The sequence below is a fragment of the Pteropus medius genome, unplaced genomic scaffold (assembly GCF_902729225.1).
Source record: "Pteropus medius unplaced genomic scaffold, Ma_sr-lr_union100, whole genome shotgun sequence".
Classification (NCBI taxonomy): Eukaryota; Metazoa; Chordata; class Mammalia; order Chiroptera; family Pteropodidae; genus Pteropus; species Pteropus medius.
Genome location: NW_024343732.1, coordinates 1777491 through 1794931, shown reverse-complemented (window position 1 = coordinate 1794931; position 17441 = coordinate 1777491). Strand labels below are relative to the sequence as shown.

The 17441-nt window shown below is 52.0% G+C and overlaps 1 protein-coding gene across 11 annotated transcripts in view; it reads right to left on the bottom strand.

The window, feature by feature from the left end:
• Positions 1-12525, bottom strand: part of MAST3 (microtubule associated serine/threonine kinase 3) — a 35166-nt gene extending 22641 nt beyond the window's left edge. For 4 of the 11 annotated variants that reach the window (XM_039867849.1, XM_039867852.1, XM_039867850.1 and 1 more), the window contains exons 1-3: positions 12453-12525; positions 7100-7131; positions 4586-4675 (exon numbers count right to left, since the gene is read on the bottom strand). In XM_039867849.1, coding sequence (XP_039723783.1) covers positions 4586-4675; positions 7100-7131; positions 12453-12491 — 161 coding nt within the window. In that variant the 5' untranslated portion in view covers positions 12492-12525. Of the gene's footprint in view, positions 1-15; positions 2688-4585; positions 4676-4959; positions 5623-5654; positions 7049-7099; positions 7132-12452 lie in introns of those variants that run through there. The other 7 variants (XM_039867856.1, XM_039867864.1, XM_039867860.1 and 4 more) reach the window with 5 other exon arrangements.
• Between the last annotated feature and the right edge of the window lie 4916 nt (positions 12526-17441).

Genomic DNA, 17441 nt, shown 5'->3' with positions numbered 1-17441 from the left:
GAATGCCCTTTCTACCTGGCGAAATCCAGCATCCCCTCCTCCAGGAAGCCTTCTCTTGTGGCTGTCCGGTTGTCTTCCCAAGGCTTGGACGTCTTAGGGCCCCTGCACCTCCCAGTACTGGACCGGCACATAGGGCTGTTTAGCAAACTGAGTCAGGGCATCTGACATGCTCTGCCTGTCTGTGTGATAGAAAAGGCCATCAGCTCGGCCACAGTCAGGAATCAGACGCCTGATTTAACTTCGCAAGCCTCAGTCTTTTCAACTGTAACATGGGAGGAAAACAGGGTTAAAAGGATTACACGAGTTAGATGTAAATGTTAGCATCGGGCTAACCTTCAAGCTTCTGTTTCCCCATCTACACATGTCCCTCATGAAAATGGAATAGAATCAAAGGCACAGAAAATAACTGGTACTGGACTGGTACCGGGGTATAGTACATCGTGTTCACTATAGAAGGAGAAATGTCTCATATAGTAGGCAGTGAATTAATGCTTCCTCCTCTCATGATAGCCCCAGCAAATCAGGGACAGAATCACTCCAAGACCAGCCCCTTCAGGGGCCACACATTACTTTGGGAACTGGCCCAAGACTGACACTGGAGCCCAGACCCCACATCTGAGAACAGGAGACTGAGGCATGGAGGGGGTACTGCTGCCTAGTGTGTAGCACTAACCCTGCCCATCCCTCTTGCCACCAGTTTTGCTGCTCAAGTCTCTCTTAGACTCTCTACCCTGTCTCTTCCATGCCCAGTGTCACCCTCAGATGGCCTGCCCTGTGGTCCAGAAACCTACTGTGTGTCTCCCTAAGAATGCTCTCTGGAGCCCCCAGACCGGGCTTAAACACTCATATCTGGCCATTCACTCACTCAACAAACATTAATTGAGCACCTATTGTGTAACGGCCCCTGTGCTGTACCCTGGGGACCCAGTGTGGACAAGGCCACAAATAATCCCTGCCTGCCCTCAGGGGCCCCCAGTCTCATGGGGGAGGCAGAGAGTAAATAGGAAACAATTAAAAGAACAAGTTAATTTCAATTACTGAAGTCAAGGAAAAAAAAGAACGGGTAACAATGGCAAAGGACAAGTTCTTAGCTGAGAGGCCTCTCTGAGGTGGTGACACTGCAGCCTGCTGAGGCAGTGGGAAGAGGTGCCAGCCATGGAGAAAAAGTGTCCCAGGCAGAGGGCACAGCTCATGTGAAGGTCTTGAGACAAGACTGAGGGGAAGATGCCAGCAGGGCTGTCCATGTAGGTCCTGCAGGCTGTAGGGAAAGTACAGTTTTACTGTAGGGGCCATGAAGAGCCATGGAGGATGTGTGAGCAGGGCGAGGGTGTAGTCTGGACTATGTAAACCTGCCCATGTCTGCCATCGGGAACAGGAGCTGTCAGGGGCAGGAGTGGAAGTGGCAAGAGGCTAGTGAGGGTCTGTGACAGGGTCTGGGAAGGGGGGACACTGAGGCCTGGACCAGGGTCGGGCTGTGAAGACAAATGGGTGGATTCTGGCCAAAGGACAGGCCTTGCTGAGGGGCCTGATGTGGAGATGAGAATAGGAGGGTCACCTATGGCTCTCAGGTGTCTAGCCTCCTGTGTACAGGGAACTTGAGATCCTCTAGGTCTGGGGATCCAAGTGGGGATGAGGCCACGGTCTTGTGTCACCATATGCTGACATACTATGTCCAAAAACTCCCCCAATGTGTTCTGGGGACATTTCTGCACACAGAAAAGCAGTTGCCCCTCCTCCCCAGCTGTGGCCACACCCCGCACTGCTTATTCGTTCCCATCACGCCTACTGCACTGGCATTCCCAGTAGCTGCTTCTCCCACGCCCATCTGGCCTCAGTTTCCTCCTCTGCAGAACAGGACTGCAGCTGACAACCCAGAGGGCCTGCAGCTATGGCAAAGGCCTCCCATGGAAGGCTGGCTAAGCCATTGACTTCTAGCACCAGCCCAATGCCCACCAGATCATGTCCCTCCCCTGCTCATACCACCTCCATAGCTCCTCACTGCTTATACAGCAAAACCACACTCCTGGGTGAATCTCTCCCAGGGCTCAGATACTAACCCTGCCTGTGACTCAGGCTTTGCCTCTGCTTGTACTAGAGATTGTATAAATGGATAAGCCCCAGATGGGTACTCAGAACTTCCCGCAACTCCCTGTTGGTCTGAAACACCCCATCCCTTTCCAATTGCCTGTACACTGTCCACGCCCCTCCTAGTCCCATTCCCCATGTGGCTCCCAGTACCCTGGGTAAAAAATGCAAATTCTTCCCATCCTTGGCATTCAAGGCCCCAGAGGGAAAACTCCTCTGACAATGCTGTTCCTTCTTAGAACAGCCTCTGTCGCCCTCTTGTCTGTGAGCGCTCAACTCAGGACCTTCTTCAACTCTCCTTCCCACTACCACCACCATTGCAGGCAGTACACTCCCAGCTGCTTCCCATTTGTCCATGCTACAAACATTAACTGAACATCTGATGTATACTAGCTCTGCCCTTAGGGTATAGGATGGCTAGGACAGATCCAAGTCTGGCCCTCAAGGGGCTCTCAGACCTCTGAGTGAGAAAAAAACAAACAAACAATAATAATACGCAAAAAATCGTGGAAATGATACCTGTGATGGGGTCTGGATGAGGGAAATAGATGGGTGTAATGGATGTCACCAGGGCTTGGGGGAGGTAGTCAGGGTCGCTTTTCTATCTGAGGGCTTGATGGAGATATGACAAACAAAGAAAGGAGAAAATGGGGCTCTGGGCAAAAGGGACAGCAAGTGCAAAGGCCCCGAGACTGGACCAGCTTGCCTTCCAGTAGTCCAGGAAACTGCTTGGCTACAGCAGGGTGAGTGATGGGGAGATGGACAGGGAGGAGGCAAGGGGGTCGAAGGGGCGAGACCCACGGGGTCTTGGCGGCTAAAGGGACAAATGTGGGCTTATTCCTAGGGTGCTTGGAGTAGGGGAAGCAAGGACCCATTTCCTTGCCTGGCTCAAGGCAATGTGGCTCTGCTGCCCTCTGGTGGCAAGTAAAGCAGCCCAGTGGCAGCTAGAGCCCCAAACTCTACCTCCATTTCCTACTAGTAAAACTGGCTCAGGGCTCTCAATGGGTCCCTCCCCTCATTCTGGCCTCTCCTGGGTTGAGGTCAAGAACTCAGAGTCAGTTTTAGCTTAACATTCTCCCCCAGGTGCCCCAGGAGAACAAAATCTGAGATCCTGTGCCTCTGAGGTCCTAAGTTTCCTCCTTTGCTTAAAGAGGGCTACAGCAGTCCCTGCTTACCACTGGATACCTCGACTGGTCCAGGTCCATCATCTCCTACCCTGATGTTGCCCTAGCCACCTCTCTGCCTCTGTCACCTCCATACTTTTCCTCTGTCCCAGCAGAACTTTCTTCCCCTCAAGTCAGCCACAGAGGCTTTAAAAATCTCAGTTCTGTCTCAGGACCTTTGCATATGCAGTTCCCACTGCCTGGGGCCTCTCTTCCCCATAGTTCTGCCCAGGCACCTGCTCAAACATCACTTCCCCTGAAAGATTCCTGTCTGAATGTATCTTGTTTGTCTATTCACTTGCTCACTGTCCACTTCCTGAGAGCCCTGTGAAGGTAGGACTATGTTCATCTTATTCACACCTATACCTTTAGCACCTGGGACACAGTAGGTGCCTAATAAGTGCTTGTTGACTGAACGAAGGTACCTGTCTGTTGCAAAGCCAGTATGGGTTCCAAATTGTTTCCTCTTCTCCCCATTAGGGGCCTATGGAAAGAGCCTCAGCAGCTCATTCATACTAAGGTGTTGATGGGCCATCAAATTTTAGACACCACTGACCCTCACATCTGTCCCCTCCCTGAACTTGTGCCTGAGCTGTGCAAGGAGCCCATGACAACCCTGGTATTCCCACCTCCCCATACAGGGGCAAGACCTTGAGCCCTACCAGTCATAGAGGGTGGCTCAAACCCTCAACAGACTGGCAGCCAAGCTGGCTCTGCCAACTGGCCCCTAGACATACTGAACCAGGAAAACTTGTCTCCTCTCTCAGTCTCAGTTTCCTCAGCTGAGAAATGAGGTCAGGAAGGGCGCCTCCCTCCCAGGGTTGCAGAGGGAACAGAAAGCTGGTGCTCAGTCAAGCTGGTTCTTTTCTGCCTATACCTCTTTGCCTGGTTAAACTCAGTGCACGGGGCTCTAATGGTGGACTCTTAGCCTTGTGCTTACACACATGTGAGTGTGTGTACATTCAGAAGGAGGAGCTTTCTGGCCAGTTGTGCTGGGTGTGGGGAGGATCCTTGAATTCACAGCCTGAAAGCCAGACAGATTCAACAGGGAGGGCTCTGAGCCGGCTGGGAACCCAGCACCTGTCTCAGGATGTCCTTGGACAACAGCTCAAGTTCTGGCCTCGCCTTGACCACCTGTAGGACTGGGAACCTGCTGGCTATGGTTGAAAATGGAATTTCCCAATCACAGCACCATTTTATGGAGGGGTAAACTGAGGCCCAGAGAGGCAAGATCAGCAGCCCACAGTACCTTGGGGAAGGAGCTGGGTCTGGGTGGCTTCCAAGGCTCTGGAGTACCAGGGCGATGTCTGAGCCCTGCCCCACGCGCTTTCACTTACCTCCAGGGGTGCAGGCCCAACGAGGGGCTGCAAGGGCTGCAGGGGCTGCTGGGGCTCAGCAAAGATGGGCTCTGGCTGCTCGGAGACAGACTGCAAAGAAAGAGGCCAGGGACGATGAACCTGGCAGAGGCCCCTGTATGTCGCCAAATCCGGAGACAAGACCAAGGATGCGATTCCCTCCGGGAGAAGGGGCCCAAGGCCCGAGATTCTGGGTCTCGCGCAGGCCTCGAGGGCGGGGCCAGAACGATGACCCGGGAGGGCTCCCCGGAAGCGGCGGTGCGACTCTGGGCGACTTGAACAGAGAAGCCAGGGAAGGGTGGTTGTCAGCCTGCTTCTCTCTCCCCCAATGTCTCCTTCCCCAGCTAAGCACTCACTCGAGGGTCAGCGCCGGGATGTGCAGCTTGTCCCTGCGAGACTTCATGCTGAGGCCGGGGCCACGTGTATGTGGCTGGGTACCAATGCTCCCTTCGTGGCCCCCAGGCCCTGCTTTCTGCTCAATCCGACCCACGGACAGACGCGGACACGGGGACAGCAAGCTTGGCGGGAGCAGCGGACGTGCGGCGCGGGGGCTGGGCTGTAGACGGGGGGCGGGCTCTCACCGCCTCGGGGCGGGGCTCGGAGCCCCGCACCTGTGCGCAGGCCCAGCCTGGCAGGAGCAGTCAGAGTGCAGGCGACTGGATCGGCAGGTGCCACCCCCTCCCAGGGAGGGACGCCGGGGCTGCCGGGTCCCAGGCCCATGGACTGCGCGGTGGGAAAGAAAGAACAGTCGCAGTTTCTTCGGCCCGCATCATTACACCATCGCCTGGCTCCTCCCCTTCCCTGCCTCGGCCCTCGCCCACCCCAGGGGTCTCCAGGACCCGGATCCGAGCACGCCCCGGCCCGTCTCCCAACTTCAGCGTTAGCGGCCCCTGGCGGCGGGTTTCAGCCTGGCCACGCCTCTATGCCTGAACTCCACCGGGGTCCCTCTGCCAGGGACCGCAGTCTTTCATTCAGAAAGAACTTCGGCCTCACTCGCCCCTCCACCTGCCCCTTCTCCCAGCACGATCACCCAGGGCGCCCCGAACCCCACCTTCCCTATAGCTGCCCAGCCCAGACCCTGACGGACTGGGGTCGTCTGTGTCTGGCTCTGACCCCCTTGAAATCCCAGGTGGACCCAGTCTGGATCACGGAGGCTGATGAAGACTAGACAACCCTCGGAGAGTCACTGTCCCCGTCCTGCCCCGCGGCTCAAGACTTTGCCCTCCGTGGTTCTGACTGACTTACTGTCCACCACCCCACCCCCAGCCTGGGTAAAGGTCGGTGACAGTACCCACTGGGCAATGCCCGAGTCTCCGCCCCTACCGGGGCCTTCGAGCCCCACCCCATCAGCTGCATTATTCCCGGTCCAAGGAGAGCAGATGGTCAGGGCTTGGTGGCCACTCTGTCCCCCACCCCCACCATCAGATTTCAAACTCTCATCCAACCCCCAAGGACCACCCATTTCTCCTCCTCCTCCATTTCCCATGTGCTCACTCACTCCAGCTACACTTATCTCCAAGCTGTTCTTCCAACGCCAAGCTGGTTCGCACCTCAAAACCTTTGCCCATGCTGTTCCCTCTCCTGGGAACGCTGTTCTCTTTAGACTTTTCCGCTATCTTCCTCCTGTTCCAGATCTAGGCTCAAACATCACCTCCTCCAAGAGGCCCACGTGTTCAGGGAGAAAGCTGCCCCCCAGCCCCTCTGTCTGTCTCTGTTTCATTTCTTCCCTGCATAACATCACTTCACCATCACTTTCCCCAAGAAAGTTCTAATTCCGTGGGCAGGGTCCAGCAATGACTTGTCCTGTGTCTCCTGTACCTAGAACAGGGGCTGGCATACAGTAGGCGTTCAAAAAAAAAGTTTGTTGAGTAAGTGATTTCACTGAGGGGCAAGAAATTCACACCCCCCAATATAGGTAAATGCAGTCCCCAGAGGGGTGTCTGCACTCATGTACCTCCAGACCGGCAGTACAAGGCAAACCCCTCCCCATTTGTTAACCAGTGAAGGCACCGAGCGAAATGTTCTTTGAACCTTTGGAGATTCCAAAATGCTAACCTACAGGAATGCTTATGTGACCCTGAAGGATAGAATTTTGTACCCATGTTCCCTGAAAGAAAATGAGCTTCTTGTTATGGGAGGCATGCGAGCTGCTTCCAGGATACTAGGTTGGAATTCCAGAGTTTGAATTCTGGATGCCAGAGAAGTTTGCTCGTGGTTCTGAGCTCGGTGCCCTTGAACCAGTGATGCGACCCCTTTGCACCTTGATTTTCTCATTTGCAAACTGGCTTGGGCCTCCCAGCCTGAGGCGAGTCCAAGTGAGGCACTTGTGAAGCACTTTGCAAACACCAGGGACAGGATTAAGATAAGAAGCTTTGTTGTAGTTATTAAATAAATTCACAAATTGGAGGCTGGTGCTGAATTATCTGTGCCTAGGACCATGGGACGCGTTCCTCCCCTCGCCCCACTCCACAACCCCCCAGCCCCAGGCAAACTCACCCACGTCCACGGCGTGGTAGGCTCAGCTCCTTCTGAAATGAGATGAAAACGGGTCACTGCCAGGGAGACAAGCCCTTCTCATCCCTGGCCCTTGACTCGCCTCACTCCCTAATTGGCCCCATGCTCACCCTGCTCCAACCAATGCTTTCTTTCTGTTCCCCCCACATCCTGGGCTCAACTCTGCCTCAGGGTCTTTGCACCAGCTGTGTCCTCTGCCAGGACCATCCTCCTCCGATGCTAGTTCATTGCAGCTCATCGCTCAGGTGTCAGCTCAAGCGGTCATTCCTCCTGGAAGCCCTCCCAAACTCCCAATCTACCTCCCTGCCCAGCTCATACCCTACTTGCACTAAAAATAACTTCATTATTTAAAATAAAAAATTATATTTATAAAGAAGTATATCAATAGTGGCTATATACTAATAATCTGTTGCGATAAGAGATTCCTGAGTCAGCCTCATCCGCTCCTCCCAAATCTGAAAGCCATTCCCCCGTCACCCTCGGCAGAGCCTATGCAGTTTTGGGTCCTGGGCACTGGTGGGGATTGGGGAACCTAACCAGTGACTCCCTATTGAAGACTCTTTTAGAGCTCAGCAAACTGACCAGCCCAGCCCTGGGCGCCCTCGCCACATGCAGGCAAAAGAGCCCTGTGCTTAGGGTCCACTGTGACCCCAGAGTCCAACCTCAAATGTGGCTCACCCAAGAGGGTTTTTAAATTCTCAAAAGGCCGTGTAGCACAAGTTTAGAATTTGGGGACACTCAGACCTGGGTCCAGATCTATTGTCTGTTCTTTCCTGGCTGTGGGACCTTGAACAAATGACTTGTACTCCCAGTGCTTAAGTTTTCTCATCCGTAATTTGGAAATAACATCAGGAGTGTAGTAATGATCAGCCATTATTATTATTGTTGTTGTCGTTGTTACTGTTGTGCTCAAGGAGAACCTCCCCGGTAAAATTCACCTGGTACATTTTACATTTACTGAGCCACCTACTGAGCACCAGGAGCAGGGTGTCTTTTATACAGGTGGGGAAACTGAGGAGAGGAGGGAAGCCAGGAGGCCATGGCTCTTAGAGGAGAGAAGGCCGAGAATCCAAGTTTCTGGAAAGCTGCCCCCCCAACACATACTAATACACACACACACACACACACACGCACGCACGCACGCACGCACGCGCGCGCCGGGGCAGTCGCATCTAGGACTCACGACTATTTTTACCTAGGTGGGCTTGGGGCTGCCCACGTCCAGAGCTGGGCGTTCTCCATGGCAACCAGTGACGTCACCAGCCCCCAAAGCGAATAGGTGGGGGCCGGAAGCTGCCCAGTGCGGGACAGCAGCACAGAAGTTGTCAGGGTCCTCGCGCGGGGGAAAAGGAGACTCTGTGGGGGTGCGGCGTCTTCCCAAGGCGACTCCAGTTTCCTTGAGCTCAGAAAAACGAGCCGTTCAAGGTGGAAGGAGGCTGACTTGCCACCTTGAGGTCTTTTCTTAAATACCTCTGGGGACAAAGAGCTCACTACCATTCAGGGCAAGAGGTCATACACCCAGGAACGACTTCCACCACTGTCAGGGTCTCTTGCCCCCTCCAAATGTAATGAGATCTTATCCAGCTTTCTACCCGCAACTCCTACTAACTGGAGCTGGGATCTGAACCACGGATACCGACTGCACACAAAACTCTCCCCATCCCAGACATTTCCTTCCACAGCTCCGACAGTCCTGTGTTCTCAGCCCGGCTACCCTCTCACATCTGGACTGTGCGATCCCTGACAGTTTCCTCGTTCGGAAAATGGCCAGTTACATAGGGTCCTGGGAGGAATCAAGGAGCAAGCTTAGGGGTGGCTTCTGAAAATTGGAGCCAAGACAATAATTTTGTGAGGCTAATAATAACCACCAATTTAAACACAAATATTAAATTGCTTCCAAAATACAAAAAGATGTGAAGTGGCAGAGAGGTGAGGGAAAGATGGGAAGCCCCCCCTGCAAAGGCTCTGTGTACAAGGCTGGGCCTACACAGAATTCTCCAGGCACCACCCCCAGACCCTCAGCTCCCTGAACCATCTGCTTCCGCCCTCAGGCCCCTCTTTGCTGGCTGTTCCCCAGGGATTGGCTTCCACCTAGACAGCAGTAGGAGGGGAACCCGCTCCCCTAGAACTGCCCTTTAAAGATAATATTTACAGCATCCTCTTCTGTGCTTGGCTGGGCTTGGCAATGCTGCCAGAAGCCTCAGCTCTACCCTGTGGAACCTGGGTCTGGAAGAGACAGAGCAGGGTGTAGACATCCCCATACCAGAGGCATTAGGGAGGACCCAGAGGGAGAGAAGAGGCTGGAGGGGGGCATCAGGCTGGGTCAGCAGACCAGTGGGAAGCAGCAGGGTGGAAGTGAGACTCAGCAGGGTGGGCACCAAGTCCCATCGGAGTTCTCAGCTGGAGTGAATCAGGAGGGATGTCAGCAGGGACCACATCATACAAGCCCAGGGGCTTCCTGGAGGAGAATAAGTATAACTGGGCCATAAAGAAGCAAGATGGAGCTTCTCAGGGAGCCTCCCCAGCAGCAACAGAGACAAAGTCCAGACATGTTGTTGCTCTGTTTGGGGATCTGATGTTTTAAAATTCCACCCCCAGATGCTCTGTTTGGGGATCTGGTGTTTTAAAATTCTGTCATTTCCAAGTAGGAGATGATGAAAATAATGATAAAATAACAGTAATACTTATGGTGGTAATAACAGCTCTGTTAACTGGCTCCTGTAAATGCTACGCAGAAGACTGAGATTAACCCAAACTAGAAAGGACCAGTCTCCACCTCTTCTCCTGACCCAGAGCCAAAACAAACAAGTAACCCACAAACTGGTAGCTTGTAAACTGGTGGCCAGTGGGCCAGGCTAGGTCTTGTTTACAACCCCAGCACACAGCCAACCGCATGCGATACATTGTCAATATCAGAGTGGCCAGGATACTATTACCTGGACTGGCTAGTCATCCAGCACCTGACCTGAGTCCCCCAGCTTCTTCAGGCTTTTATGAATGATCTCTTTGGCCTTTGGCAAAGATCAACCTCCAGGATATCTGACTGGCTCTGACCAGCAGGCTGCCACCTGAATGTCTGGAGGTACTCCTAGGCTCATTAACTCCAGGTAAAGAAGTCTGTGGCTGAATCCCCCAAAACCAAGACCCTATAACATCTTTGCACCCTCAGGCACTGGTTAGAATTCCAGCTCTCTGACTTCCTGACCCTCTCTGAGCGTGTTTTCCCCTCTGAAAAATCAGGCTAATGAACAGCAAAGATCACTCGGTCACTTAGGAGAATTAAATGCATGTACAATGCTTAGCATTTTATTATTTTCATTGTCTCTCACTTGGTCCTTTGCTCCAGCTGCCCCTCTCCCCAGCTTCTGGTCCCCCAGTTTGCCCCCCACCAGATCCAGAGAATATTTCAATATCTCAGATCTGGGTGTATCCTCCCTTGCTCTAGCAGCTTCTATGGCTCCCAATCACCCCAGGGAGAAAGTTTAACCTCTTCAAATTTGGCATTGCAGGCCCTGGAAGCTCTCTCATACATTCGGCTCTAGTGCTAAGATAGTTTCCAGTTTTTCCATAATACACATATAATTTCATGCTTCTAGCCCCTTGCATGTGCTGTGCTCTCACCCATCTGGGCTACCCCTACTGTCCCCTCCGCCTCCCTGGATGGAGGCCTGCCAGTGATAGGTTGGTCTGGAAAGGAAGCAGGATCTGCCTGGATTCAAATCCCGATTCTATCACCCACATGCTGTGACATCTGGATGGTGGCACTTCTCTGAGCCTCAGTTTCCCCTTTTGTAACATGGAACTCATCAGGAAATGGGTGCCTCCTCCCCATGGAACAGGCCCCCACTTCCTGACGTCAAAAGCGCCCCCATTCGCCTACCCGAAGGCGGTTTCTCTATTTTAAGAGGTGGCGGGCGGGGCTCGAGTCTAACTGGGGCTCCAGGCGGAATCTGTCCCTTCCCAACACTCCACTGCTCACCAGTCCTGCCCCACCCCCTCCTCTACGCCCAGGCCTCGGACTCCAGCAACTGGCCTCGGCTCCCCGCCCCCCTCCCCACGCCACACCACGATATGCTCGAGGGTCTGGGCCCTGGGCTGTGCCCCCAACCCTCCTGAACCACCCCCCACCCCCCACACACACACACACGGCCACCACGGCTCCCCATCATGTTTTCATTTTGACCGCCCTCATCCCTCCTCATCAGCCCTTGTAACCCCCAACCCCAAGTCCTTTCTAGGTTTTAGCTGCCCTCAACCTCTTTCATTTCCCCAAATACCCACCCGCTGCCCGCCACCCGCCCGCTGCCTCCTTTGCCCCAAGGCCATCAGTAACGCTTGGTTCCCTCGCCCTCTCCAGATGTGCCTGAGCGTCCCCATCGCAGCAGACCACTCAGCGGGTCACTGCTGGTCTGGCCTTCATCTTTCTCACCACACTGGGAGGTCTAGGAGGAGAGTTCCAAAGGGCGGAGCCAGGCGCATAGCAGGCACTCAAAAAATGTTTGTTGGGTTAACGACCAATTAATTCCAGGTTCCCACCTGCAAACTGGTGGCTTCGAAAGGGTGTGGTCTAAACCCCAGATGGGAATGGCTAGATTCTCTTAATTCCCAGAAAGGTCAAATTCCCAGTAGCTACCGCCTGGAGTCACCGGACCCCTGCGTGTGTTCTCGAACGTCGGCCTCTGAGCAGCCTCCTGAACACCCAGCCAGGGTCGGAAAAGGGGGCCATTAAGGCGCATGGGGAAACTGAGGCCGGGAGGAGCAAAGGTGCCTCCAGCTGTCGCCTCTCACATAGCCAGTGAGCCGTAGCCTGTGCCCTGAGAGAGCTGGTTAAAGACGCCGGGTCAAATCCCTGCTGCGCAACCTCTGTTTAGTCACTTTCCCAGACTCAGTTTCCTCATCTAACAAATGGGCACCTGGCCAGCTCCGGCCTCCCCGGCTCGCTTTAGGGGTGAGCTGAGGCAGGGGCGCGGTGGTGCAGCGAAGGCACGAGGCAGATTTTAATACCCATGAATTAATATTAGTGTATCACTCTAATGGGATTAATAAAACGATTAACATATGGTGAGCGCTCAAGGGCTGCTGTTGCTCATATTATTAGAGCGGCTGGTGGAAAAGGCTAAATTCTCAGCCTTTCACGCTAGTGCTTGCAGCCTCAGTTTCCCCATATGTCAAAGGCGGCATACGCTGTTCCATCCAGGCAAAATTACTTTGAGAATCGGTTGGGCAAGAAGCGCGCCCCATCCTCTGCCTCAGTTTCCCCTGTCCGGCCGAAGCCCCGCCCCCGCCCCCAGGCTAGGACCACTCCGCCGCGCTCCCGCCCGCGCAGGGGCCTCACCTGGAGCCCACGGCGCCGCAGGAGGCTCGGCTCGTCCATGGCCCGCTGGTCCGCGCCGCCGGCCGTCTCCGACCCCGCCCCAGCCTGCCAGACACAGCTATTGGCCAAGCTGGTCAGCTGATGCTGCCTGACCCCGCCTCCCCGAGAGTCCGCCTGCAAAGTTCCGCCCCCATAGGGCGAGCTGTCCCTCTCTTCTGGGCCTTGCCCCATCCCCAGAGCCAAGACGTAAACATTTTTAAATGAATTTTTCTAGAAGGAAGGGAGCATTAGCATCCTCATTTTGTAGATGAGGGAATTGAGGCTCAGAAAGGTTAATCTATGTGCTCAGGGCACACAAGGCTGGTTGTAGGATTAGGTGAGTGAGGCACTCACCTTCATGCAAAATTTAAGGGCGACCCCAAAACTCAGTAATCAAGATAAATAATGTTTTAACACAATATCTTTAAAAATTAAAACTAATGCAAGAATTTATGATCTACTACACATCAACATTTTATGTAAACACAGAATCAAACTCTGCCCTTGCACTACCTTGCCTCATTTGCTTCACCCTAATCCTGGCCCTAGTCCGGATAAAATGTTATTTGTAAGAACAGGTATCTATCGTGGTTGCGTTTCTTTTATTGGGATGGCTGCCTTTGCTGAGTGCCAACTGGGTATCTGGCTAAATGCCTCATGAGGACCACCTTCCACAGGTATCTTATGATAATTGTTCAGCCCCACTTGGCAGAAGGGCAACTGAGGCTGGGAAAAGCTCAAAGTCCCAAGCTGGCAGCCACGTTCTCTCTTTCACTGGGACTCCCGCTGTGTCTGTAGCTGCAGGTGTCTTCAGCTGCCCCACTGTTGGACCTGGACATTAGAGTATGTTGTGGGGCTAGAGGGGCCCGTAGGGAGGGTCCTCTGCCCAATTGCCTGTAAGGTTCTGTAGTATCCACTGAGTTAGGTCTGCCAGATTGAGTACATAGAAATACAGGATTCCTAGGGAAAACTCGTTCTTCTCATAAACATTTTTAAACTGATATATAATTCTCATGCCATAGAATTCTCCTTTTAAAGTGTAAATTTCAGTGGTTTTTAGCATATTCACAGAGTTGTGTAACCATCACCACTATCTAATTCCAGAACATTTCATCACCCCCAAAAGAAACTCTGTAGCCATGAGCAGTCACTCCTCATTTCCCCTCATACCCTGGCAACCATCAGTCTGCTTTCTGCTTGTTCCATACATTTCATATAAATGGGATCATATAACATGTGGCCTTTTGCGTCTGGCTTCTTTAACTCAGCATAATGTTTTCAAGATTCATTTAAATTGTAGCAAATGCCAGTACTTCATTCTTTTTTGTGGCTGAATAATATTCCTGTATAGATGTACCATTTCTGTTCATCTGTTAATGGACATTGGGTTGTTTCCACTTTTTGGCTGTTGTGACTAGTGCTGCTATGAACATTCAAGTTGAACATTCAAGTTGTTGTGAGTACATTGCTTTTAATTCTCCTGGGTATATACCTAGGAGCGAATTCCTGGGTCATATGGTAACTATGTTTTAACTTTTTTTCAAAAACTACTAGACTGTTTTTCAAAGCAGCCACTGTTATGAGCTGAACTGTACTCTCCCAAAATGCATATGTTGAAATCCTCACCCCCAGGACCTCAGAATGTGACTGTATTTGGAGATAGGGCCTTAAAAGAGGTAATTAAAGTAACATGTGGTCATGCGAGTGCATCCTAATCCAATATGACTAGTATCTTTAAAAGAAGAGATTAACACATAGATATGCACAGAGGGACAACCATGTGAAGACACAGGAAGAAGACAGATGTCTACAAGCCAAGGAGAGAGACTCCAGAAGAAACCAAACCTGCCAACACCTTGATCTGAGACTTTCTGCCTTCAGAGCTGTAAGGAAATAAATCTCTGTTGTTGAAGCCACTCAGTCTGTGAAACTGTTATGTCAGCCCTAGCGAGCTAATACAGCTACTCAGTTAAATCTAATTTCAGATAAACAATGAATAACTTTTCAGTATATGTCCTGTGCAATACTAGAGACACAGTTATGCTAAAAAGTTATGTGTTGTTTATCTGAAATTCTAATTTAACTGTGTTTTATCTGGCAAACCTACACTAACTGGACTTCAGATTGTGGCTTGCATATTCCAGATGATGGGAAGCTGATGCCCTATAATGGGCAAATGTTCTGTCTCTGGCTAGTTCTGCCTAAAAGTTTTCTTGTAGTCCAGGCTAGGGTAGAAATGTGACTTAGAGTCTTTATTCACCCCAGCCACTGTGATTGGTTCAAGGTGAACATGTGACTCAAGCTCAGTCAATCAGCGTCTTCCCTGGGACTTTGGCTGGAATCTTGGGGAAAAGAGAGGTTGCTCCCTGTACCAGAGGTGGTTGGGCTGGGCAAATGGGGAGCTACTGGTGGGGGAGTCACCAGAGAGGTCTCAGATGCCACTGCTCTGTCTGGAGCACTCCTACACAGAAATTCTAAAATGACCCTTTCAATGGCCATCAGGGAGCATTTATTGGCTGACTGAATGAATGAATGCAACGTTTTCATAGTGCATCCTTCAGAATCCTATGCATCTTTCAAAATCTTATGCATCCTTCAAAATGCACTTTAAATTATCTTTGAGAAGTATCAGAGTACATTTATTAAAGGAATAGATTTTTTTTCTTGTAAACTTCTATATATCCATCAAAACCGAACCTCAGATGTCTCCATAAGGGGTATCAGGGAGTGTGATTGTTGAATGAATGAATGAATTTTTGCTCGATAACCTTCTATGTATTCTTAAAAGCATCCTCAGATGATCCTCTGAAGACATCAGAAAGTCCTGGTTGAGTGAATGAAAAATGTTCTTGCTTGTGAATGATGCCTATTAATATATTTGTTACATAAATAAATTTTCTCCTTGCAAACTCTTACTCATCCTTCAACATCTTCCTTAGATGCCCCTTGGGGCAACGGGGTTTCTTGACCATATCAAAGTAAGCTCAGTCCTCTTCAGACTGAAGATCACTCTTCTGGGGAAGAAAGCAGAAACTGAGGGGCTAGGGAAGTTCTGTGGTTCCTTCTGTCACAATTTCCGGGGGCCCTTGTAACCTGATCCTTCCTGACTCCCCTTTCTCTCGGCTTCTAAGATATGTGAAAGTGAGGCAGCCCTGCATAGCCCAGCTATGCTTTTGGGACAGATGGGAGGAGGCAATAAAATCCTTCAGGGCTTCTTGACTAGGCAGCGGGCAGGCCAAGGGAGGGGGTGTGCAAAGACTTGGCAGAGGGAAGGTGGGTTGTGGTGAACTGTAGGGTGAGCCTTCCACTGTGACCTCGATAAGAGAAACACCATCTCACATGTGACTGGGGCCCTGCCCACACACCCACTGTGGTTCCCCAGTGCCCTTGGGAGAAAGCCTCGCCCTTCAGCCAGGCACTAGTGGCCCCAGTCCACACACCACCTTCATCTCGCCCACAGAGTCCCAGACCCACCACGTTCATCTTGGTGTTCCTCAAAGCATGTCCCCCAAACTTTGGTTCTACTGTGCCCTCTGCCTGGAACGTCCTGTAATTCTATAAATCAAGCACTTCCTTCTTTGGGCATCCCTCCATGCTGCCCTTTGGAACACCCCCAGACTCTGCCCTTCCCTGAACCAAGTCCTGACCCCAAAGAGCTGGGGGCATCTATGTCTAGCCTGCCCCCTCCCCGCTACCTTTGTCCCTCACTCAATGGTTTTCTAGCAGCTGCTCTGATGTTGGTGGGATGGGAAAGAGATGTGACAAGAGCAGAGGCCACTGGGAAGGGGGTCTCGAAACAATGACTAATCATTCTGGCTCTCTGGTGGGCAGCATCCACCCAGATCTGAGCCCTCCTTATCCTCAGTACAGCTTATTGTGCAGATGGGGAACTTGAGGCCTAGGGGGACCTACCTTAGAGGGGTAGGAGGTGGGGAGCAGCCCTGGGTATGGGCCTTATTCCTGAAGGAGCAAAGCTCGGTCCTACTGGCAGGTTCTGTCTCAGGGTCTGAATGCATCTCTTCACTTCAAGCGGTCAGGGCGCCTCTGGGCTAATTTTCTTCATCTGTGAAATGGGGCATATGATGGCATCTCTTGGGGTGGGAAGTCTCAGGATTGTCAAGAGGGGCCATGGGTTTGCCCCTGTCTCCAACTGTCTCTTCCATCTTTCTTCACGTTTCTCTCAATCTCTGTCTCTATCTTTGCCCCATCCCCAGGCCTCATTCATTGGTCCTGAAACCTTCTCTGCCCCTTGGGCTGGCCTGGGCCCCACTGTGCTGCTGGTGAAGGCTGCTCTGTGTGGGATCACGGGGTCCCTGTCCCCACTGTGCCAGGCCTGGAACACTGCCTCTTTGTTCCCATGGCTCTGACCTCATGGCCTGTTGGACGCCTGACCCTAGCTGGCCCAGCTGCCCCTCGGGACTGGGATCCTTAGAGGAAGGGCCTCCTTCCTGCCCACCTGGGTCTCAGTCTTCCTGGATGCTCTCCCCCAGCAGAGACCCTCATCCTGCTCCTCAGTCCTGATGGGCTCTATGAATTTTTGTTTTTTCAGGTGAAAATCACATAACATAAAAAGAACCATTTAAAAACATATTCAGTGGCATTTAGCACATTCACTATGTCGTGCAACTGGCACCTGTATCTAGTTCCAGAGCATTTCCTCACCCCAAAAGGAGACCCCGTCCCCATGAGCAGTCAGTCCCTGACAGACAGTAATTTGCCTGTTCTGGACAGTTCATATCAATGGAATCATACACCATGTGGCCTTTTGTGTCTGGCTTTACTCACTCAGCATCGTGTTTTTGAGGTTCATCATGTTTTTGAGGTTGTAGCATGAATCTTCTCCACAGACATTTTGGACTTTGTTGACAATGGAGAGAGTGAGACACTGAGACCCTCAGAGGCCGAGATACAGAGAAAAGACTAATTTGAGTCTAAAGGAAGCAGGGAGACTCTCCAGGGTCCTCTGAGGCT